General features: G+C 49.2%; 1 protein-coding gene across 2 annotated transcripts; it reads right to left on the bottom strand.

Annotated features, from left to right (window-relative positions):
• Positions 1-6,862: 6,862 nt before the first annotated feature.
• On the bottom strand, positions 6,863-25,045 carry Mogat2 (monoacylglycerol O-acyltransferase 2). Of its 2 annotated transcripts, none has more exons than XM_027942623.2 (6): positions 24,792-25,045; positions 18,453-18,631; positions 10,520-10,724; positions 10,021-10,195; positions 9,199-9,398; positions 6,863-7,473 (listed from the first exon to the last, which is right to left on the bottom strand). In XM_027942623.2, exons 1-6 carry the CDS (start codon positions 25,033-25,035, stop codon positions 7,388-7,390), a joined length of 1,089 nt encoding a protein of 362 aa, XP_027798424.2. In that variant the 5' UTR covers positions 25,036-25,045; the 3' UTR covers positions 6,863-7,387. The 2 variants fall into 2 exon arrangements, with proteins under 2 accessions (XP_027798424.2, XP_027798423.2); XM_027942622.3 differs by having other exon boundaries at positions 7,380-7,827.
• Between the last annotated feature and the right edge of the window lie 451 nt (positions 25,046-25,496).

The following is a 25,496-nucleotide window of genomic DNA, read 5'->3' as shown; positions in this document are numbered from 1 at the left end:
CAGGATACGCCCTATTCCCAGCAGGAATAATCTTAAACCTTAAACCTGGAACCTAAACTGGGAACGCCCTAAACACGATTATCTTAAAACCGGGAACACCCTAATCTGCCTAGGTCCTTGAGCAAGGTCACCTACATTCAATGTCGCTGCAACATGTCAGCAACATGGGGTACGCTGGCAAGGAAATTGTCATACCTACTTGGCTAATGGCTCCCAGCATCTCCCCCCTTCTGATTAATTAAACAACAAGCAATGTGGCTTAAGGACCGTGCCTGGTAGGTTGTCCAATTCAACATATGGTTCTTACCCGTCATTGGAAAACTGACCTTTAGGCGTCAGCCTCCTGTCTTAGGTTGATACCACTGCAATTGAATCATACCCGTCACTGACTACCGGTCCAGCATACAGCCATACTTGTGGATAGGTCTATGCACCAGTGGGGGGGTGAGGTTCTTTGCCTCACCTCTGTTGGCCCCCAAATTTGGCCTTGGTGCCAGTGGGGGAGTGAGGTTAATGTGTCTTATGGACCGTGCCTGGTAGGTTGTCCAATTCAACATATGGTTCTTACCCGTCATCAGAAAACTGACCTTTAGGCGTCAGCCTCCTGTCTTAGGTTGATACCACTGCAATTGGATCATACCCGTCACTGACTACCGGTCCAGCATAAGCCATTGGCCCCCAAATTTTAGACCATCACTAGCAGAAGGGAGGAGGATACAGAAATGCCACGACACCAAGCCAATTGACGGCTCCTTGGGAAAAAATTGCATCACTGGTGACACCATCAGCAAAGATATGTCAGCACTACCACAATTAACATGGGGTGGGCTGGCAAGGAAATAAAAATTGCATCACTAGTTAATCACTGTCGCAGATGTAAGAATGGCCAAGCTGGAGCTCTGGATATCAGCTGTTATGGATTTGAGTCAAATCATCTTCTTTTCGATCTGTAGAAATTGTTTTAGTTAATCTCTCTGGAATCCAAATCGGCTGCTGTTCTCCCTGTGGAAACACACAAACAAAACCCCGACTCCAGACAATCACTGGGTCAGGACCTTTCCATTGTCCTGTTAGAATATCTTTCCAAAGTACCTTAGGCTTATGTACATTTTTTGGATACATATGTCTTTCCGCAGCACTAAGTCCTGATGAATCCAAATTTAAAAAGTTTAGAGTAAAAAGGGTTATTTTAAGTTTATCTATGGGGGATATATACCCCTTTCCAATTCCCTCTTTTTGCTTTAATAAGTATATGTCTGTATCTAATAGTTGTCTTAGCTTCTTGCATTTTCTATCTGAAATACCTTTACTTGACATTTTCAACCATTTTCTATCTTATTTCTATCTTCTAGTTTTTTTTTTCTAAGGTTTGTATATTTACCCTTAGTTGTCTTTTTTCCTCCTATTTTTTTTCCTATTTTGTGGGTTTAAAATTATTGTCTCCCTACATCTTTTTTATCTTTCTACATCTTCTTTATCTTTTCTCTTTTTAACTTTCTATACTTCAGTCTTTAAAGTTTTTCACTTTAAATTTTTAATCTTCTTCATCTAAATATCTTTTATCCTATTATCTTCCCATTTTTTTAAGTAATGCCTTTACGATTAACTAGGCTTCCAATGACCCAATCTTTCCTCCGTCATGAAGGCATTTTAACTACCTTCAATTTAACCTTTTAAAGCCTTCCAATTATCATCTATACTGTACTTTTAAATGTACTTTTTCACCACCTACAACTTCACTCTTTTAAACGAGGCTTAGATTCTGTTTAAATCTCTTTAATGTTAGTTTACATGGCTGCCCTTCAACCAAAGGCTTTTTTTTTAAAACTCCATTGAGAAGCTTTGTCTCAATCTGCCATGTACAAATACCTTTTTCTTCTTTCTTCCTTTCTCAAGCTTTTAAAGTAAGTCTAGTTTCCTCAAAATCTTTTTAAATGGCATTTTACAACTTTTTACTTTACCACACAGAGATTATCTCATCTAGAAACATTTCTTTCTCCTTTAACCTTTCATATTAAAATATATTTCCACATCTTGAATCTTTTTATCTCTTTTTTAACTGTTAACCCTTTTTATAAATTTACATTCTGAAACAACTCTTACAAAATTTCTGATTTAGACAAATTACTCCACTTTAATAAGATGAAAGACTTTCATGTTTTTTATGATACTATAATACTATAATTGAAACCCAACTGAAAATTTTTCTACTCTTTGTAAATAAATTACACATGATAGAATCTTAACACTTAGTAACCTTGTTTTAGCAAAGACAGACACAAAGCAATATTAAACCTTTTTCCATTTACCAATTTATGAAAACACACATAATGTTTAAATATATTACCTTATAGAACTTAATAAGTAAAGAGTACTTGATTTCATATTTAGTGGTTGATATTTTAACACTTTAGCATTGTAAATTAATCAGATATCTGTAAAAACCAAGATCTTAGACAAGTGTAGTAAACAGAACTAGCCATCTCTTTCTTGAAGAAAACTCCTTCTACAGGATACCATGATGGTCCCATTGATATACTTAATAACTCGTCTTTAAAAAGCCATGGGCTACATTTTTGTATTGTATCAACATATGTCCTAACTGTTCTTGGTCTTACTGGGGTGCCTCCTTCCTCTAACAATTTATCTTGCTTGGAGGCGAACAACTTCAAACCTTGAGTCAACCATTTTCCCCAGTTTGCCTGAGAAAGTTCTAGGAACAGGCAACTTGAAATAAAAACAAAATAAATCAAAACAAGAGCATATTGTTTTTTGAATTGGTCACCCATTCTTTCGCTCTTCCTCAGGGGTGAGCAATTTCACTTACCTCCAAGCTTCAGAAGTTCCCCGTACGGGCCACCAAATGCCACAGTCTGGCTGGGCACAAATGCCACAGTCTGGCTGGGCACACAATCACGAGCCACCATACAGCTTGTAGATTCAAACAGCAACTCTTTATTCCCGAACTCACACCAGCCGTCTACAATCACGTTCTGGGGAAATCCACGTTCTCTGCCCAAATCCACGTTCTCTGCCCAAATTCACCTCCACTGGGCTTCTATCTCCAAAATATACTGGGCTTCTATCTCCAAAATATACTGTCTGAATCCCGTCAGAACTCAAGGGGAACTCAGGCAGCAGGATACGCCCTATTCCCAGCAGGAATAATCTTAAACCTTAAACCTGGAACCTAAACTGGGAACGCCCTAAACACGATTATCTTAAAACCGGGAACACCCTAATCTGCCTAGGTCCTTGAGCAAGGTCACCTACATTCAATGTCGCTGCAACATGTCAGCAACATGGGGTACGCTGGCAAGGAAATTGTCATACCTACTTGGCTAATGGCTCCCAGCAGTGGGGAGTGGGGCGGGGGACTGAAGGCAGCAAGGCTATGGCCTTGGTTCTCATGGGTCCTCATCCACTGGGAGACAGAGAAGTCCACTCACACACTAGTGACCATGGTCCTTCTACCCCCAAAGCCCATAAGAAGGTACCAGCTCTGATTCAAAGAACAGGGCAACTTGAGGTGTGTGGGGTGGGCTGAGACTTGACAAAGAAGGTAACCTGAGGGACATGGAACATTGACCAGGTCAAGAATTCAGAAGAAAGGGAGGAGTGTGCCCAAGCCCAGCAAATGTGGACGCTGTGTACACCCAGAGCACAGTGAAGGGTCAGGGGTGGTAGGTGGCAGGGACAAGGCCCAGGTGAGGCTGGCTAGGTCTAGGGCAGATGATAAAGGGCCTGGAATGCCACCCTGAGCAGGAGTTTAGGCACTATCCCCAGCATTAAGAGTGTCTTATAAAGTTTGGTTTTGTTTGAGAGGAAACAGGTGCTGTTTGAGGCTAGGCAGGTGGAAGTGACCACAGGCAGAGGTAGCTGTGCATAGTGCTTCCCAGGGTACTTAGTGTTATGGCAGAGGAAGGGAAGCTCTAGGGAAGACAGAGGAAACCCCTCTTCATCAGGGACTTAGAGAAGACTCCCTTGAATAGATGAAATCAGTGTGATGATAAGGAGGAATTCCCTAGGCAAGGCAGAAGTGATGGGGTGGGAGAAGATGGCATTCCAGGTTAACGGAACAGTGTGAGCTAAAGCCAGGAGCGGAAATGGTACATGGGCCTGAAAATAATTCAGTGTGATGGGAGCCTAGGGATAAGGAAGAGAGAGAGACAAGGATGAAGGAAATTGGGCCAGATGGTGGGGAATGACCAATGGTAGGCTAAAAGGCTTAGGCTTCAGGTGGACATCTTCTGTCTTCCATTGATCCCTCTAGTCTACTCTCCGCCTGGCTCTGGACTGCAGCCACAGGTCCTCCTTCCCTCTAGCTTCCAGTTGGGTTCAGGCAATGGGGAACTTGGCAGGAGATAGGATAGAGGGAAGAGTGGGGTGGGCTCTGGGGAAGACAGTGAGGTGCATGTTCTTGGCTCCTTCCCTGCAGGGTCACCAAAAACTGCTTGTGCTCCTTGAGCAAGGATGGCACATGGGCATGACCTCTCTAAATTGAGATGCCTGCTGTGTTTGTCCTTCCAGGCCTCAGGGTAGTAACAGTGCCCCACCACCATGGCCCTGACTTATGTCACCATTCTCAGGAAATTCTTTCTTAATGACACCCTCCTCAAATTATCTTCTGGTTCTTGCTGACATGGGACTGGTACAAACCTTAGCCTAGCAGCGATGGGGAGCCACAGGACTTCGAGCAGGGAAACAATGTGGCTGACTTTTAATAGGGACTAAGACTCTCCAACTTTTGCCTGCAAATGTCCAATAGGTAACAGGATTTAAAAATTGGTCTGTAATTCCAGAGGCTCAGGAGGCTGAGGCAGGAGGATCACATGTTCAAAGCCAGCCTCAGCAACTTTGCAAGGCCCTAAACAAATCAGCAAGACACTGTCTCTAAATAAAATATATTTTAAAAAGAGCTGGGGAATGTGGCTCAGTGGTTAAATGCACTAGGGTTCAATTCCTGGTACAAAAAAAAAAAAAAAAAAAAAAGTTGGCATCTCTGTCTCCATTTTGCATCGGTCTCCTTTGTTCAAAATTGCTTTGGATTCCAGAACAACAGGTCTAATTGATAAATATCTTGTGAGAAGTCAAACCACCTCCAGGCAACAGCAACTTTCTTATCTCCGACAAGGCCCCACCTGGCCAATCCTGAGGTAATGATCAACTAAAGCCCAGTTTGACTAAGTCTAGTCTCCTTGTCTATGTAATCTGGAGCTCATGTCAGTACCTTGAAGACAGGGCTGAGACACTTGCTCTCACTTTGCTTTGCCCAAAGAGCCATGATTAAAGTTCCTTTCCCGCTTTTCACTGTTACTTTTTCTGTTTCATTTTGGGACAAGTAACTGGACCTGATTTGTTGGGACCTCCAGGGTTTCACCTCTGGCCTGGGACTCCAGTGCCAAGATTTGTGTTTTTGAAAGCCCACCGTGGCTGTGCATGTGGGTGGGTGGGGGACAGAGAGATGGAGACAGGGCAGAGAGGCAAGGTTGAGCTGGGGCTGTTGGCTTTATCGAGGCCAGACGGGGAATGGGAGAGAGACAGAGTTGGGGATGGGGGAGGACACTTTTAAATTTTTGGTCAATTGCAAAGATGGCCTGTAGAACCCTCTCTGTGTCCCTGCCTTTCATACTGTGACATTGCAGCACCTCCCATCCCGAGGCGGAGCCTATTCCTCGCCCCTGGTCTCCTGCCTTGCTCCCACCAATGGACCAGTGGAAGCGACTCTGCAAGTTGTGTGGCCCAGGGCTTGAGTCCTCGCAGCTGTGGCTGTCATTTTTTTGGAATCCAGCCACTCTCAAATCCTCAAAGACCAGTCAGGATAGAGACAGGCCAATGTCCCCCACATGCAAAGAGAGGCCCTGCTGTCTCAGCACCCTAGCTGTCCCAGCTCCCTCTGACCCACTGGCTGAATGCAACATGGCGGCCCAAGAAAGACCCAAGAACCCCCCAAATTCTGCAAACCCACAGAATTGTGAGAAATAATGAATCCTTGCAGTCTTTAGGCAGTACGTTTGGAAGTGGTTCACGACCCAGCAGCAGGCCACTGTGTATCTCCTTTGAGACTCTTGCCCTTCCTTCCAGGCCTGGCTCATGGCCACTTTCTCCAAGGCTTTCCCTGGGCTGGAAGTCATCACTCCCTTCTGCTCCTTATTCCCAATACTATTGTGACCCATATGACAAATAGCATGGTACCAGGCCCCTTCATGAGACCCTGGAGTCACCTGACTGCTGCATGGCATGTATAGTGCATCATTCCATAAGGACATGAAATGGCTCATTGACTTGGGAACCACAGCAATGGAGGGAGATGTAGTCTTTATTTGTCAGATGACAAATTTGAGGCTTGGATGTGATTTTTCTCAGGGTCTCTGAAAGTAGATGGGACCAGATTGGAACCCAAATTACACTTCTCCAAATGTCCGCTCCCAGGTTACAGGGATCTGCTCTTGGAGGGAAGGGTCTGCTTCTTCGCTAGAGGGGAGGGGGCCTCATGCCTCCTGGCCACCCTCCTGATGCATGTCCCTGACCCAGGAATCCAGAATTCTCCTGGTCAGGACATCACTCTCCCCCAGACACATGCAGTCTCACACACCCCACACCTGGTTTTTGTTCTCTGAGTCAGCTGGCCATAGACATCTAGTTTTCCCCTATTTCCTAAAAGAATAGGACCAGAGGTGATTAACTTAGGTGATGAGTCAGGAAAGAACATGGTCTTCTGTGGACCAGAGTAATCCAGGTCTTGGGAAGATGGGTCAGGGCCACAGGGCCACAGGGCCTAGCTGAGGGTCAAAAGCTTTGACCTGTGTCCTTGATGAGGGTAGGTGCAGGGGCAGGCAGAAATGAAAAAAAGCAGGGGGGCTAAAATAGAATGCTTTAGTTTATTGAACTGACATTTGTTGGGTCCCTCCTTTTGTGCCAAGGTCTGAAGTTACAAAGAATGAGCAAGAGGAGTCCTCCTGGAGTTCTCAAATTATGCGATGTCAAAACCGAGACTCAAAGGTCATCTTATTTGGGGAAACTGAGGCTCAGAGGGCGGGGGGCGGGGGGGAGAGGCCTGCCCCCAGTCACAGTCAGTCAGTGACGGTGGAATTCTCTTTGCCCATCTTCCAATAACCTCTGGCTGCCACTCCACAGCTCAGAGGGTCCAGAAACTTGAAGGTGCATTGGGTGAGTGCAGGGACTCACTGCCCACCACCTTCTCTCCAGCTGGGGGAGGGAGGGACATCCAGGGTGTGATACAAGGGGGCAGGTAGGGGAAAGGGCTGGAGCTGGGAGCTTCTTTTGTGCTGTTACTCAAGTGTAGAGGAAGAAAAGCCTCGTTACTCTTTTTCCCTACATGCTCTTTTGTAATCTTTGAGTGACATTACAGGAGAGGACAGAGCCCTCAGGAGTCATTTTCTTCCAGTTCTCTCTCACGTTTCATAGATGAGCATCCAGAGGCCAAGGAGAGGGAGACTGGCAGAGCTTTGGCTGTAGAAGTGCAAATCACAGATTTCAGTCTGGTCTCCTCTTCCACGTTGCCAGCTGTGGTTGGACTTGTAGAAGCCTGGGGAAGCTCTGGAGATGTGTTCAAAACACATGCAGGACGCCTCCTCAGGTTCCAGCACTCTGGCTGGGCTCCCAAATGCTGGTTTGCCCTGGGAGCAACCTCCCTCCTGGCTGGAGGTGTTCAACAGAACTCCAAGTGTTGGTCAGCAGGGATGCTGAACTTGGACTTGTGGGCCTCAAAGAGGTTGCATAGCTCATTGATATAGCGCTGGTGGAGCTGGTCCACCTCCTCCTCTGAGGGCCTCAGTATCTTCTGCACCTCGATGGGCTTTCCCACTGCAAGACACACAGGTGGGCAGAGGAGCAGAGTGGGAACCACTGGGGTGGCAGAAGCCCTTGGAGCAGGTGCCCAGCCCCACTGCCATGCTGCAGGAAAGTGCCTTCAGCTACCCCTTCCAAACCCAACTTCAGGAAATGGATTCTAGGTGGTAGGGCAACTCTAACATTCTGATAAAATCTATCAACAGACAGGTGTCAATGTGCCAGGAAATGTGCTAGGTGCTCTACATGTGTTCTTCCCTTTAATCCTATGGGAACAAAACCTATCAATATTCCTATTTAACAGGTGAGGCATTGAGGCTCTGAGAAGTTAACTAACTTGTTCAAGGACACATAGCTAGGAAGAGATAGTACCAGGTTTTAAGTCCTGGGTGTGTGCTCTTCCCTTCTAGGCTATATGATTCTGGGAGCCCAGGATGCTACAGTCAGAAGTGCCGTATTGCTGGGATAAGGGGGTTCACAGCCCAGGCAGCTTTTCTTCCCTTACTGCCCCACAAACTGACCTGCACTTCACTCCTTATTACAGGGAAGAATCAGGAAGGCTATTAACTAGCCCCCTTCCTCTGGTTCTGTCTGGCTGAGAAAGCAGCTCCCCGACCTTCTCCACTTAGCAATAGCTCTGAAGGCAGCAGAAGTATTAAAATTTATGAAAACACTGCCACACGACACAGAAAGGTTCAAAATATAGGGATTTACCAAATCTGCACAACTAACAAATGATGGATAGAGATGAGATGAATGGACCTCTCTATACATTTTGTCAGAGGAACCTACTTGGAATCCAAGAAGAAAACCAAAAGTGTCCAGATAGCTGAAAAGATGGTGTTAAGTCTATGCATTAAATTTCATGTCCATTTCTTGCAGGAAGATACCTTAGGCTCTAATTCAGAGCCTATTGATTTTTACTTTGTGCAAAATTTTAGCATACGCAGAGTGCCCTTCCCCAGTATCTATCTTTTCAAATAAGCTTCATCAGATCCTCTGAGTCAGAATTAAACCCTCCTGATTCAAACTTCAACTTTGTTACTCAAAACTCTGACCCTCAGTTTATCATCAGTGAAATACATAATAACCCTGCCTCAAAGGATGTTAGAATAATTTGGGCTGCTGCACAGAAGGCAGCCGCTAGTGCCGGGTACACAGCAGGTGCTCAGCAACCAGTAGTGACTGTTCTTTGTGTCTGTGTCACAGCCCTTATCTAAGACTGCCTTATATTAGGGCCATCTGCCAGTCTCTGTGCCTCCCAATCTAGAACGTGAGCCCCATGAGGGAAGGGATGGACCTGGCCCACCTCCATGTGCCCTGGCACCACATAGCCCAGGTCCCTGTTCCTGTAACCTCCCTCTCGCAGACTGGCTCTGGGCTTACCGATGGTGGTGATGGGCTGGCGGTAGGGCAGGAAACCAAAGCTGTACTGGAAGATGCCGCGGCCGTGGAAGAGGGGGAGGGAGATGCCCATGATCTTCTGCAGCCGATTCTGGACTCGGCGCAAACAGGAGCCAGAAGAGTTCTGCACCTGGTCAAATAGGTTATTCTCCCCAAAGGAGAAGATCGGCACTAGAGCTGCCCTGGAGGGAAACAGAAGAGGCCTGTGGGAGGAGGCTCCAGAAAAAACAGGAGTGGGAAGTTCACTGGGCTTCTTGCAGGGACTCCATGACCAAGAGCGGGAGCAGAGGAGCCAGCCTTGGACTAGAAGTAGGAGGCTTGGATCGCCTCCTAGACCTGCCATGGCTCCCTCTCTGACCTCGGTTGCTCCGTGACATGTGGACAGAGTGCTGCAGAGAGTCCTCCCAGACAGAAAACACCTGCATTCTCTCCTAGAAAACTCTCCCCACGCCAGTTGGCTCCTTTCCTCCCAGAAGCTTCACCCAAGGTGGGAGAATGTCTCTTCCATATGCTCCTATCCCCATTCTTTCAGATCCCATAGGTCTCAGCTCTCCTGCCAGCGTTGGGGAAGATGTCCACTCCCACCTTGAACTATGTCCATCAGCCATCGAATTTCTCTGGAAAAATGGAAACTTTTCCAGGAATTTGGGCATGAATCATTAAAAAGATAATCTTCATTGTGAATGAACTGAGAAGCTCTCTGCTAAAATAGAATCTGGTTAGTCTTTCTTGCCTCCCCACCAAAATATCATCCTTGTCAACTTCAGATTGAACTGAGTGCAGTCCCCAGAGCCCCATCCATACCCATGAATCAGGGCCTGCCTGACAAAGCCCTTGCGATTCCGCAGTAGCAGCATGAAGGCCCCGGGCCTGGCATCCAGTGCCTCCTGGGAGCCCCCCACAATGATGGCCAGCAGGTTCCCGTTGCCCTTCTTGTTCAGAATGTAAGCAGCACTCTCCTTATCTGATGTGACCAGCCCTGGGGAGAGAGGAAGGTGGTCAGGTGTGTGGTGAGGGGACAGGGACTGTGAGGGGGGGTGTGCCCAAGAGAAAGACCACCAGCAGTGCCCACAGAGGCCTGGGATCCAGCTGGGAGTCCCCTGAGTCCTCTCCTTCTTCCCAACCTCCTCACTGGGCTCAGTGATCAGCACAGCACTGCAGAAAGTTCCTTTGGGTCTAGCCACCTTCTCCTCCTGTGCATGTTTTTAGAAGAAATACAGAACTTTTGGAAGCCCTCCCTAAAGTCCCCCCACCCGAAACACCAATCTTATGTTCCTGAGCTACCTGGAGCAGGAAGACTCACCCCCAGACATGATGTAATCTCGGAAGAAGGGGGCCCGGAACCACAGGTTCAGCATCATCAGATGGGGGCGGATGCCCGGGAAGAGTGAGGAGAAGCCTGTGCTCTCAGTGCACAGGTTGATAAAGGCTCCGGCTGCCAGGACTCCGTGGGGATGGAAGCCCGCAATGTAGTTCTTGGAGGGGTCCAGCTCAGCAGTCTTGACCAGCTGCAGGGACAGCACCCTGGTGAGTCAGAGCTGGGTCTGTTACTGATCTTGACTCTGCCACTCTAGTGTGACCTTGGGTAAGTCGATGCCCCTCTCTGAGCCTTAAGTGCTTCATTCATAAGTCGGACGCTCTGTGCTGTGGTGAGGGACCATTTCTGGTGATACCAAGGTGCTGGCTTTGGATAAACTGTTTCCTCAGGCTCCTCTTCTGTAAAAGGGGAACATTTGGCTCTGCCCCTCTTCCTTGCCTGGCTGCTGACAAGCTGTGCTATGAGGAGGGTTCCTAGAATTGCCAATCAGCCCACAGGATGTGATGTGAAGGAATCAAAGGGCCACACGGGGGCGCCACCACTCTGGAAAGCCCATGCTAACAGTACTGTGCACTTCAGACCTGGAGCTGAGCATGCGCAAGCTGTAAGAGGCGTGGATTCCTGTCAGGTTGAAAGAGCATGCAGACCCCTAGACTGGCTCTGTTCTTGACTGCCGCCCTGTACTGCACAAGTGTCTCACCCGGTGGCTCTCTCCTCTCCCCGCCACCCTGCAGGCCAGACCTTTGTTGCCCTTTGTTCTCTTCCCCTGCCAGGACAGAGGCTTGCCTTGGTGGGGCCTGTGGCATGGAGGGTGTGCCAGGGTCCACCAGACACTGAAGATGGAGAGGGAGAAAGAACTGTGTGTCCTTAGCAGCTTCTTGATGAAATAGGGCGAGGAACAACGGGGTGGGACCTGAGCTAACAGAGGCTGTACTGGTCACCTGGATCTGCAGAGATTATTGCTGGAGGCCAAGGTTGTTAGCAATCTTGGCCTCACTCCACTGGGAACCCTGGAGCCCAACCTGGCTCTGGGAACCATTGCCATCAGGGTGGGGCCAGGCCTAGGGCAGGAGGCTCCCTGCCAGCCTGCAATTTGCACTCCCTGGGCCAGGGCAGCTCCTTCCACTCAGACTCCGCTTTGCCAGGGTAAGCGGTCTTTCTGTCACCAAGCTGAAAGGGTCAGGGATAATTCCCTGAGGATTCTCATTGCTGCCTTTGGGGCCACTGAAGCCGGGCTGTTCACCCTCAGAGCACTGGAGACAGTACTGGATCCTGTCTGCCCAGTCCAGTCTGAATAGCTCTAGATTCTTCTAGCCTTGGCTTTGACAACTCCCCCCCCCCCCCACCATCACCAAGATGGTCTCCCCAGACCAGGACAAACCTCTTCCCCTGGGAAGTAGGGGACTTAGTAGATATGGCAAGATAGAGACACTGGTTTTTCTCACTGGGAAGGCACTTGCTCTAGAACCCATTGAAACACTTCCTTAGAAGTTCCATTTCTGTTAGTGGGAAGAAATTTTGTACCTCCATAAAGGCAATTTGACAATATCTATCAAACCCAAAAAACAAAAACAAAAACAAAACACAAACAAACAAAAACCCAGTGCAGTTGCACATGCCTATAACAAGCATCTCAGGAGACTCACAAATTGAAAACCAGCCTCATCAACTTTGAGAGGCCCTAAGCAACTCACTGAGACCCTGTCTCTAAATTTAAAAAGGGGGATGAGGGGCTGGGGATATGGCTCAGTGGTTGAGTGCCCCTGGATTCAATCCCTATTCAAAAAATATATAAAAGAAAGCATTTGTGCATAGAGAAAAACCTTGCAAAGGCAGGGACCTGTGTCCAGGCGAGTAGGCCAATATTTGCATGTGTATCTACATGTGTCCACGTGTGTGCACTGTGAAGCCATCATAGTCCCAATGAGGCCTAATCTGTACCTCCCCCAGACGTGGTCTCTACTTTATCTTTCTGTGCTAGCCCCTTCTACATGACTCTTGTCCCCAAGTCTACCTGGCCCTCTCTGAAGATCATAGATCACTGTGTCCAAGGTGTGTCCCCAGTGCTGGTCTGGGACAAAGGAGATGCTCTGGAAAGTGTGAAAGGAAGGTGGGAATGAAGGAGCCAAGAAGATGAGACTGAGATATCCCACCTCAGAAGGAGGGGCCCTGACTCGAATCCTGTCCCAGCAGGTCACCTGCATCCCACTAGCATGGAGTCAGGAGAACCCTGAGCAGGGAGTCAAGAGACTGGATTTTACCACTGGCTCATCCCTGGGACCTTTGCCAGGCTCTGGCCCCCTCAGTGCCTCAGTTATCCTCTTCCACAGGACAATGATGACACTTCAGGTTTACTACAGGGTTCAGAGAGATAAATAAAGATAAATAAAGAGGAGGAGGCAGTTGGTGAAGAGCTGTGGTTTGTCTTGCTTCCTCCATTCTGTTGGGGGAATATTGATTGTGACTGAGCAAGATGGTGGGGGTCTGGGGATACCCTGGCTACATGCCCTGAGGCTGGGTGTGGTACACTGGGCAGTGGGTCTAGAAAAGGGCACAGCCAGCTTCCTAAGCTTTGAAGTTTGCTATTTTTTTAAAGAGAGAGAGAGAGAGAGAGAGAGAGAGAGAGAGAGAGAGAGAGAGAGAGAATTTTTTAATATTTACTTTTTTTTTTTTTTAGTTTTCGGTGGACACAGCATCTTTATTTTATTTTTATGTGGTGCTAAGGATGGAACCCAGCGCCCCGCGCATGCCAGGCAAGCACGCTACCACTTGAGCCACATCCCCAGCCCAACTATTTTTTATTGATTTCATTTATATACCATAATATTCATCCCATTAAAATATACAGTTCAATGCACTTTTTTTTTTTTTTTTTTGGTACTGGGAATAGAACTCAGCAGTGTTCTACCACTGAGCTACATCCCCAGTGCCCCCTTTTTAAAACTTTTTAAAAATTTGAGGCAGGGCTTTGCTAAGTGGTCTAGACTAACCTCAAACTTGGTATCCTCCTGCCTCGGCCTCAGGAATAGCTGGGATTACAGGTGTACACCACCACTCTCAACTCAATGCAATTTTATAAGATTGTGTAAGCATTACCACTACTTCCAGATCATTCTCAACACCCCAGAAAGAAACCCATACCCATTAGGAGTCATTTTCCCTCTCCCCGGGGCCCTAGCACTGCTAATCTGCTCTCTACCTCTCTGAGTTTACCTGTTCGGGAAACCTCATACAGATGGAATCTTACAACAGGTGGACTTTGAACTTGGCTTCTTTCTCTTGGTGTCATGTTTTCTAGGTCTATCCATGTTGTAGCATGTATCAGAACTCCTTTCACATTTGACTGGATGACATTCCATTGCATGGCTAGAGCACATGTTTGTCCATTTGTCAGTTGATGGACAGTTGAGTTTCTACCCTTTGAAGCCAACCCCAGTAAAAGTGAACTCTCACTAAGCACCTCAGTGAGACCCTGTCTCTGAATAAAATACAAAAGAGGGCTGGGGTGCCCTTGAGTTCAATCCCAGGAAAAAAAAAAAAAAAAAAAAGCAAGCACCCGTGCTGCTGGCTTGTTTAACACCCACTAAGACCACAGGAAGGCTGGCTGTGGTATGATAGCCCTACTTCTCAGTTAAGCAAGCTGAGAGGTTTGCTGAGGGATTAAATGACCTGCACAAAGCCACACAGGTGACTGGGATCTGAATTCTGCCATCTATACAGAGAACACAAAGAGGCAGGAAGCCTTTATTCCAGACCCAGGGAGACAACTGGCACTGAGGACTGACTTTGGAACTATCTGGTCAAATTTGATAGAGTCGACCATGGGGCTCATTGACCCAAGGAGGCCTACTCAAGCTAGTCAAGCTGGCTCATGACTGGTTTGGGATTTTTCAAGACTCCAGCCTCGCTCTCCTGGGAGAGGTGATTCCTGCATCGGCAGCCCACCTCTCACTCCTCTAGGGCCCCAGAGGGAAGAGCCTGTTCAGGGCCTACTTATGTACCCACATTATTTGGCATCAGCAGGGTGGGGGACACTCCAATAAGGCACCAGAACAAGTGGTACAGCTCATACCTGCCAGACTGGAATGACAAAAGGGAAAGGAGAAGCAGGTAAGGACTCAGAGTGCAAGTACTTGCAGGCTGCAGAAAAAATAGGTTTTATTCTAAGTAAGAGGTAGTGTGGAGGATGAACTCCAGGGGGCACCAGAGGACATGGAACCTAGACAAAGAGATAGCTGTGGTCAGGACTGTGGGTAGAGGGGAGGAGGGAAGAGTCAGAACAGGAGTGTAGGACCCAGACCCCATGCTCTAGATCAGTGGTTCTCAGCTAAGGTGAGTTTGCCACCTCCTGCTCTCTTGATGTGGACATCTGGTAATGTCTGCAGACAGTTTGGGTTTTACCATTGGGAGAGGGTAGTACTTCTGGCATTGAGTGGGTAGATGCCAGGGATAGGAACAGTCCCCCCGACACACACACACAAATTATCCAATCCAAATGTTGATGCTGTTGGGGTTGAGCAAGCCTCCCAGAGATCTACCTGGCTGGGAGCGGAAGGGGACAGTGTAGGAGGCCCAGTTCCCTGCAGGACAGCCCTAGGGCTGGGGAACCGCTATGCCCCATGCTAGTTCCCCTTGCCCTGGACTCCTGGGAGAACACTGGAGCCAGACTCAGCTTCCTGTGAAGAAACACCTCCTTACAGGCATCTCAGTGAAGCCAGGGTTCAAAAAAGACAGTCAATATTGATAATAAATAATTAGGTCCGATCGGGAAGGTGGGGTCTGGTTGGAAAATAAATCAAATGTTGCCGTTTCCCCCTCCCCCTTCTCCTGTAAGCTAGAGTTCCTGTTATGTGAAAGGTGGCTACCTGAGCCCCACTGTCTCAGGTGAACAGACCCCAGTGTACCAAGATGTGGCAGACAGGAAGGAGAGGCCACTAAGTCCCTAGTAATGCCTGGTGGGCTACAGGGGAACTAAGGGCTTGTCCCAGGTATGGGTATGGGTGGGGAGTTGTCCTACACTGTCCCCAGCCTGGTTCGGATCATGACCAGCAAGCACATTGTGGGCAGTATTTCATGACCCTAGGTCATAGCCCTGGCCACAGAACTTGGTCCCTCCCAAGGCCTTGGCCTGTCTAGACTATTTACTCTGGGTGATGAAACATTCACAGTGGGGGACACTCAGCTCCTGGGCCAGTCTTGGCATGAGGTGGGGACAGCTACATGAATGGCCTGACTCGCCTGCAATGTCTCTGTAGAAAGCCAACAGGATGACTTCGGAAATCTTCAAGGCCAAGGCACAGTTTTCTAATTTTGCCTGAAAGTTCATCACTAGAGGCTAGTTCATAAAAACACAGGGAGAACTGACAGAAGCTGAGAGATCGTGGAAGGACCTCACATTCCACAAGAGAGTGAGGAGGCTTGTGAATGCAGGGAGAGCTCAGTAGAGCCAGGACAGCCTGCCTTTTGCTCACTCCAGGGTCTCAGCAGGGCCTTGCTGCCCAGGTGTGCAGAAAGAAGGGGGAGTCTGCAGCTCCCAGCCTAGGAGCCACAAAACAGAAATGAACAGCATCTCTCCCTCTGCTGGCCACTCATGGTACTGCAGCAAAGGGCCTTCAGTGTGCAACAAGCCTGAAAAACTGTGCACATAGAATTTCTGCAAATCAAGTCCATCCAGTGCTGATAGTAGTGAGGTTGAGAAACCCTCCTTGAGAGCCACCAAGGAGGGAAGGAGCAAGAAAGGCAGTGGAGCTGCCTCAGCATCGCCTCTGCCAACCTGCAGCAGGAAGTACGCCAGGGACAGAGCAGCTGGACACTGTCCTTTGGAGGCCAGTAGGCTGTCAGAAGACATTCCCCAGAGAACTTCGGTTTTCCAGTTCTGCAGGGTGGCCTCTAAGACCTCTGCAGTGACCCGAGCTCCTCTCCAGCCTCCCCACAGGTGTACTCTGCTTTATTCTCCCGGAACCCCAGGCTGCTGCTCACAACCCTGAGGCTTCTGGGTCTGTGCTTGCACCACCCCCTTTGTAGGTGGCCTTTCTTTTCATGGTGTGAGGATCCAGCACACATGGGACGAGAGGCCAGGGTCAGGACCTGCAAAGCTCAACTAGGGGCTAGAACCTGCTGCAGGTGACCTGATGTCACCTACACCTCCCCAGGCTACAGGTCACACTTCCCCAGGAGAGCTCTGAACTTCCTGGTTCAAAAGAATGAGCCTGGGCCTGGAGAAGGGAGTTCAGAGCCTCAGAGCTCAGAAGTCCTGGGGAAGGGATGGGGATTCCGCCCACAAAATACCCATGGCTGCTCTCCAGACCCCATAAGCCTTGCTTGTCTTTGTTGACAAGATCCTGGGAGGGGGCCCTGCAGAGGAAGCACAACTAAGGGGTGGAGAAGATTGCCTTCCACCTGGGTCCCCCCTCGCTAGCCCACATGTTCTGCCCTTTGACTCCTGTGGCCCCCATGGGCATGGCAGCCTCTGCCAGCCCACTTCAGCTCAGCCCTACCCACGCTGACCCTATACCTTACAGGCCCTGCTCCCTGTTGTAGCCCAGCCCTTTCTAGCTCCAGGGGACCTCAGGAATCTCAAATCCCTGACTTTGAGTTCCCATGACTTTGGCAAGCTATTCAGCCTCTGCAGGCCTATTTCCTCCACCTCCCCTCTTTTGCTACCTGGAGATCTAATTCCTGGAGGGGCAGGAAGTGGTGGGGCTCCTGGATGGGGTGGAGAAGCCAGGCAGTTATGAAGGTCAGAGCCCCAAGACTCTAGGTTCTCAGAGTCCCTTGGACCTGAAGCCATGCCCAGGTCTCCTCAGAATCCCGCTGAGTCTTGAGGTTCTGAGAACCTATGAGAGCTGTCCCGCCTGATCTCATGGAATCCACAAGGCCCAGTATATGACATCATCTCCATTTTACATATGCAGAGAGTGAGGCTCTGAGAAAATGTGTAACTCACCCAATGTCACACATCTGCTATGTGGCAGACCTGGGATTAGAATCTAGTCCAACCAACTCTAAAGACCACACTCCACACCTGCCTTCTCTCCTGTTTTCAGGCCAATTAGCCCTGCCTACCCTCCTGTGTCCCCACTGCCGTCCTCCATCCTATCCCATCTGTTCAATAAATCGTCTCTGCCTGGCTGCGTAGACCACAAGTTTAGTTTTTCTGGGCTCAGCTGAAGGAACCTACAGGTCTTTTCAGATCCAGAGATCTGGTCCACTCAGGGCCAATCTTCAAGTCCAGGGCCAAGTGTTCACAATCACTGTGAGGTGTCATGAACCAGAGAGAGAGAGAGAGAGACGAAGGCACTCAGAGCAGGAAGATCAGTTGGCTTACTGGATCAATGGGAAACCAAGGCTCAAAGTGGGACAAGGCCTTGTCCAAGGACACACAGCTTGGCAGAAATAGGAGCAGGTTAGAACCTGAGGACCGTTCAGGGCTCTCTTCCTGATACCCTTCCTCATCCATACCAATGCAAAGCTTTAAAATTTGTTGACAACTGACTGACCGACCTTGGTCACACCGGTGTCCTTCTCTGGTTGGCAGAGTATAACTGTAGGGCTAGCTGGTCTCTTAAGACCCATAGTTTGTTAACTTTATTTTAAACTGGGCTGCTGATAGGATTGCTCCCTGAAGGTCCACATGAGAGACACAGTACATGTCCCATAGAGCTCCTTCAAGTCCTGTATGTTCATCAACCTCACGCTGGCCCCACGTCCGTGTAAATGGAAAGCCATAGCTAGAGAGGAGCTGGTCTCTTCTCCAGGTCTCTGGGTGGCGGGGGACCCAGGCCTGGGGCCTTCCGGTCCAGCATCCTGAACAACTCACACGGGGCTGCACTGTCCCACAGAAACGTGAGGCACTGGGGCCCTGACCCCACTCAGCCAGCTTCTCCCCCCATCCCCCCAAAGCAGCCCCAGGACTCACCGAGACGGGGAAATAGTCCTTCATGTGCTTCCATATGACCCAGCGCCTGAAGGTCTGGAAGGGCCTGCCGCCCCGCCACGGCTTGTCCCAGTCCAGGTACCACCAGGTGGCGTACAGGACGGTGAGGAGCCAGAACCTTGTGAAGAGGAGGCCTATGAAGATGACCACACAGACCTGGGCTGGGAAGGGAAGCAGGAGCCATCAGGGGTCTGCGAGGAAGGCAGGTGAGACACCCAGGCTGAGCCCTGCTGCCCCAGGCGGCCTGACCCCTGCCGTCTCCCTGGTGCTCAAAAAATGGGAGCCGCTGACTGCAACAAGGGTTCTAGTTTCTATGTTTGAGGATCCCATAGAAAAAGGAGCCCCCTTTCTGCCAATTCCCCCTTCTGTTCACCCTCTACTTCATCTTTCCAAAGGTAAGTGTGTTGGGGTCCCTCGCTTCTCTTATGAAAGAGCCCTCCTGTGGCTTCCGCACAACTTCAGGGCACAGCCCAAGCAGCTCAGCCTGGCATCAGGCTCCCAGGAGCTGGCCCCGTCTCCTCCTGCTCTTCCCTCCCCTCTCCCAATACGCAGTTCCAACGCTTGCTCTTCCTCAACCCACCAAGCTCCATTGACCTCGCCTCCAAAGCCCTTGGCGAGGAGTGGGGAGGCAGGAAGAGGCCAACCCCCCTGACCGCCCTGTGCATACAGCAGGGCCAGGACCAGGCCCAGCATGGAAACCCTCTGATCTGCAGTTCCCCATCCCTGGCTGCAAGCTAAACCTGGCTTCACCTCAGGGTCAGGAGGTCTTTAGGACCACCCCTCATCTGACGCCAATGAAGCATCATTCCCAGAGAATATCACTCCCTCTGCATTCCATTTTCTCCACACACTCATCTCCTCCTCTTTCTTCTCTCTGGCAGGGCTTGAGTTGGAACTCTGAGTCTCATGCACACCAGGCCAGTGCTCTGCCACTGAGCCTCAGCCTCAGTCCCTACACTGTTCTTAAAGGAGGCCAGCTTCTGGTTGTGTAACTCCTCTTGGAAGTAGGGTGGACTGGGCCTGCCCCTCCTGCCAGACTTCCTGGAGGAAGGGACTCTTGAGCCCAGTTTGAACAGTAGGAAAAGTTTGGTAGCCAGCAGATACAGACAACAAATATTCACTCTGCATGGAGCACCTACAAAGTGCCAGGTGCTGGGGTCCAGCTGTGAGCAACGGATGACTTCTGGCCGTCACAAAGCTGACTTTCTAGAATTGTGTTTGGGGCACTTTGAATACGTGTTTTCCTTTAAATTTTTTTTTCTCTAGTAACACACATGACATGAATTACCATCTGAACAATTCAGTGGCATTAAGGACCTTCATACCCTGTGCAGCCAATACCACTATCAATCACAGAACTTATTTATCATCCCAGTAGACACTCCCACTGCCCCTCCCTCCAGACCCAAGCAACCAGCCTTCTATTCTCTGAAATGTTGACTACGCTGGGTACTTCACATAAGTAAGATCCTACAGCGTTTGGCTTTTGTGACTGGCTTATTTTATTTGGTGTAATGTTTGCAGTTCATTCAAGTTGTGGATGTGTCTCAATCTCCTTTCTTTTTAAGGCTGAATAATATTCTATTTTGTTTATTCATTTATCTGTTCATGGACATAGGGTTGCTTCCACATTTGCTCTTTGTTTTCAAACACTATTGAATAATTCGCTAGTCTGTAATCCCAAGAGGACCTGGAGTTCAAGGTCAGCCTCAGCAATTTAGAGAGGACTTAAGTGACTCTCTGAGACCCAGTCTCTAAATAAAATACAAAATAGGGCTGGGGATGTGGCTCAATGGTAGAGTGCCCCTGAATTCAAAAAAGAAAGGAGATTGACTTAAATTGTTTTTAATTTTTACATTAAAAATATTTACTATAAAAGTAAAAATAATTTTAAACTCCCAGCTAGGATTCTTCCCTTGGGCAAAACCAAAAGTCTGTTCATGAGCTTCTTTTAAAAAAGGAGCTCTGGAAAATAAAGATGAATTGTTAATAGTGGCTACCTGGAGGCAAGAGTATGGGAAGTCTTTGGGCAGGGTGTGGGTGGGGTGCTGGGGACTGAACTCAAGGGCCCTCTACTTAGATCCTCCTAGCCTCCGAGTCTCTGGGATTACAGAAGTGTGCCACCACGACTGGCTGGAAGTATTTTACTTTAAGGGCCCATGTTTTGTTTTATTATGTATTATTTTTGAAGTCAGGAGGAAAAAAGGAAAAGTTAGAAGAAAACAGGGTATCTACCCTGACCAGAATGACTCCCACCACTGCATTATGCCTCGACCATGGGCTCACCCTTTAACCCCTGTTAGGAAGCAAACCCAGTCTGTAGGTCTTTTCAGTAATTTAGGAAGGAAGACACCACCTTCTTTCACATAATCCTCACGACCTGAGGGGAAAACACTTAAAATGCCCACTTTAAGGCCTAGATGTGACAGTGGTCCACTTTATGTTTTGAGTATAGCCCTTGTTGTTCTGCCATGTGACTTTTTTTTGGTGGGGGGAGTGGGTACCAGGGATTGAACTCAGGGGCACTGGACCACTGAGCCACATCCCCAGCCCTATTTTGTATTTTATTTAGAGACAGGATCTCACTGAGTTGCTTAGCGCCTTGCCATTGCTGAGGTTGGTTTTGAACTCATGATCCTCTTGTCTCAGCCTCTGAGCCACTGGGATTACAGGCGTGCACAACTGCACCTGGCCGGATGAACTTATTTTTAAATGACCTGTTTCTTCCTCTCCCTTTCCCCCTGCTCTTCCCTAACTGCTCCCCCTCCCTAATCTCAGGGAAACAGGATTACCTTTCTTCCCCATCCTAGGCAGAGTTATCTGTCCTTGAGCACATACCACTGAAACAAGTAACTCAGAGTTGAGGGTGGCAGCAGAAATGACTATCTCCCAAACGAACAAGTGAATGACAACTCCAAAAACAAATGTGGAATGTGACCTTTGATATACCTCTTTAAGAGCCCCCTGTTCCCCTGATGGGCAGAATCACAGCCTCTGGGACAGGAGTCTCCTGTGCTTCTTCTTTGCTAGCAATGCAATGATAAAACTTCTTTTTCTCAAAACTATGTCCTTGTTATTGGATTGGCATCGGGGACAAGAACAGAGCTTTCAGTACTACAGAGAAGGTCTATAAATTGGTTAAGGTCACACAGCATACTAGTAAGGGGGGACCTGGGATTCAGTCCTGCTGCTTGGACCAGATCATGCTCGCAGCATTCCTCATTCACTCAACAGATGTTCTGGATTCGGACTCTTCATGGAGCTGTAGCCATAGCCAAGAACAGCACAGGCTGTGAAGAAACACCTTCCTTTCCCATGTAAGAGGTGGGAGTTGTGGAGGAGAGGACAGGACACAGCCAGCAAACAAGTTACCCAAGAACGCATTTGACTTGGGGCTCTGAGCCTTTGGTGAGTGGTCCTAGTTGACTTTTCCAGCCACTTCTGTGCCATTTTGCAAAATGTGTCCGTGACCTCCAGCATGAACTGTGTACAAGGTCCCTTATTCCTCCTCTGCTCTGCACAGGGGGTTCCCTGCCTGGGGGGCTTGATTTTCCTACCAGTCTTTGAAACCTTAGTGCTCTTTAAAACCTTAGTGTTCTTTAAAACTTTAAAAGCTTGGGAGAGTGAGGCAGGAGGATTGTAAATTCAAAGGCAGCCTCAGCAACTTAGCAAGACCCTGACTCTAAGTTAAAAAAATAAAATAAAATAAAAAGGGCTGGGGGCATGGCTCAGTGGTTAAGCACCCCTGGGTTCAATTCCTGGTACCAAACAAACAAAAAATAGTGGCTGCCTGAAGTGCTACCTCTGCTTGTCACCACCCCTGCTACTCTGTTCCCTCTGTTAGATCCCTTTGAGGTGATTAAGCAACCCACCCCATGCGCGCCAAAGAACCGCCAATCAGGCACCCACAGAACTGCCTGTCAATCAGCAGGGTCTCCTGGCCAATCCTGGATCTTAGCCAGCTACCCCCAACCAACCCCAGTAGGACAAGGGACTCTAAAAACCCCTTTTCCTGTCCCAAGCCCTCCCTTCCTGCCCTAAGCCCAATAAAAATTCCAGCCCCATGCACTTCTCCTTAGACCCACTCTGCTGGTCTGAGGGTCCCGCCAGGGAGCGAAATCTCAATAAAGCCTCATTCAGAGCCTTTTAAAATCTGCCTCCTGTTGGTCGCTGCTGCCTGACCTTACACTCTCATCCCCCTGCTCACAGGGTGACTTCTCGGCTCCAGGCTCCACAGCCCCTCAAGAACAGTGACATTCAGGACTGAACTCCTAATCTCTCAAGCCTGCTCCTGAGTGCCCAAGTTCAGTGACGACAGCCAGCCAAACGTGGGTGAGACTGGGCATCAACTTGGCCTTCTCCCTCCACCCATCCATTCCTTCTGCTCCTGCCCAGGAGCCCATCTCCTGAATATCTCCCGACCCCAAACCTTCTCTCCACCCACTGCCACCCTTTCCAGTCTTTTTCTTAAGGGTTCAGATGGCAAATATTTTAGACTTTGCAGTTTAAGGGGCAAATTGGAGGATATTATGCATGTACTTAAGCAGCTATTTTTAAATGTAGCCTTTAAAAAATATAAAGACCATTCTGAACCCTTGGACTGAACAAAACCAGGGGGCTGGATGTGGCCCATGGGCCCTGATTTGGTGACTTCTGATCTAGACAGAATGCTCCTGCTTTTGGTCCCTTCCCCACACCCCCAGCACAGCAGACACATCGACGGCAGGCATAGGGACCTTTAACACCCAGGCTGGACCTTGTCACTCCACTACCTGAAACTTCCTCAGCTCTCCTTTGCCCTCAGGTTAAGGGACAAGGCAAAACCTCCTGCTCTTTTTTTTTTTTTTTTTTTTTTTTTTTTTTTTTTTTTTTTTTTTTATTAATTTTTTATTGTTGGCTTTTCAAAACATTACATAGTAAAACCTCCTGCTCTTGGCACAAAGGAGCCCAGATCCTTTTTTTCAGCTGTCCTCCCTCTGGCCCTCCAGGCCCAGGGCTGCTTTGACCCCTACGCTGCTCCTGACCTTCCAGGTTCCTGTGATAGTGAAGGAGCCAGGCAGGGCCACAGGGCTGCAGGGTGGGGTGGGCATGGCCAGCTGGAAACACTCTTGCCCTAAAAGATAACAGGCTGGGCACCATGTCCCTCGTCTTCTGTGATCTGTTGGCTACAGTCACCTGGCACTGGGTCCCCAGAGCCCTTGGACTTGACAGCTTAGGCCTCCCTCCTTCTGCTCTCTTACCGACTGTGGCTCCCACCTCCTCCCACCCCAGCCCCTCTCCCCTCTTCTACCTCCTTAGTCCTTTCTCTGGCAGGAGGAGCCCAGGACTCTGGCTCTGCAGCCTGGGCCTGTAAGGCACTTTCTCTGCTCATCTACGTAGTGGAAATAGCCAAGTATGTGTAACATGTTTATCAACCCTTAGGGCAGAAACCCACGTCAATTAGAAAGGATGCTAACGTAGGGTCCAGGAGAGCCTGCCTTGCTTGGGATAAGTTCTTTGGCTGTGAAACCACAAAGAAATTCTGAGGAAGTGTGGGGTGGGCACATATATTGTGTGTTAAAAGGCTGCTGACCACAATGTGTCGACATTTTAGCAGCCAGGAGAGAGCACAGGCTGAACCCTAGACCCAGGGGGAACAGTTCTTCCCTAGTCCGGTGCCAGCAGATGAAATGAAGAAACCCATTCATTCACTTCCACCTCCCAACATTGCCCCAAACTCTCCTTTTTTTTTTGTACTGGGGATTGAACCCAGAGGTGCTTAATCACTGAGCCACATCCCCAGCCCTTTTATATTTTATTTAGAGACAGGGTTTCCCTGAGTTGCTTAGGGCCTCACTAAACTGCCAAGGCTGGCTTTGAACTCATGATCCTCCTGCCTCAGCCTCCCGAGCTGCTGAGATTACAGGTGTGCGCCTCGGCATCTGGCCCAAACCCTCCTTGAAAACGTTCCCTTCAGCAAAGCTAGAGTCTGGGCCACACATTGCTGCAGATGACAAAACCGAGGCCCGGAGAACCTAGTTCCTGGTTCCCCTCTCCTTCCTTACCCCAGTTCCCACTCATCCCTTCAGAAAGGAAAGAGCAGTCTGGAACTTTCCCAGCATCAACTCGATGCCTCCCACACCCTCAGCAGCCTGCAGCAGGGTCTCCTTGTGTCAAGGGGGAACGCTTGGCCAAAAACTGCTCAAAGCCACAGGCAACCCCACCCCATGGCCCAGTCTCTCTGGGCAGGGCTCCGAGGCCTCCAAGAACCTCCCACGACCAACATTCTGGGTGCAGCTGGGTGGCTGCTCCTGGTCTCCCATCTCACCCAGCCCGACTTACCCAGGGCCAAGAAGGAGAAGACCCACTGTAGGACCGCCAGTGTCTGCAGCCTGCGCTCCCAAGGCACGGACAAGGGAGCAAACTCCACCATGCTGGCCTGGCTCCCTAGGCCTCTCCACACTGCTGTGGCAAGGTGTGTACAAACCTGTGGACAGGGTGCCTTGCTCAGCTCAGCCCAGCCCAGCGCCAGGCCTCTGTCCTGCCCAGACAGGGACAGCTTCCTAGAAGGAACCTTTGAATTCATCTGCTGGGGCCTGGCTGAAGGAAGTTGTACAATTCTTATCACCGCCTTCGGCAAGGCCTTATCTGACAGGCCACCTCTGTGACTGGTTGAATCTTGCTCTTCCTGCCACTTGGCCCTTGAAGTCCCAAGTGTCATGTAATCCCCTCCCCTTCCTCCTGGTCAGTACTTAGTTCCATCTCTTGATCTCCCCTTTCTTGCCGTGTCCATCGCTCCCCCTCTAAGAACATCTGCAATAGTTCCTGTCTGAAGGCCCCGACCCCAAAACCTCCTGCGCCACTTCTCTGCTCACCCAGAAAGCAAAACTCTTAGAATGACTGTGCTCCCTGCTTGCCACCTTCACCTCCCATCTGTCTCCTTCTACTCCACATTTTGGAGACCAACATTCCACAAAACTGCCCTTGACCTCCACGTTGCCCAGACCTCATCCTGGCCTAGGAACAGCCTTGGACATGGCTGATGTT

This window comes from Marmota flaviventris, chromosome 9, assembly GCF_047511675.1.
Source record: "Marmota flaviventris isolate mMarFla1 chromosome 9, mMarFla1.hap1, whole genome shotgun sequence".
Taxonomy (NCBI): domain Eukaryota; kingdom Metazoa; phylum Chordata; class Mammalia; order Rodentia; family Sciuridae; genus Marmota; species Marmota flaviventris.
This window is presented reverse-complemented; position numbering and strand designations above follow the sequence as displayed.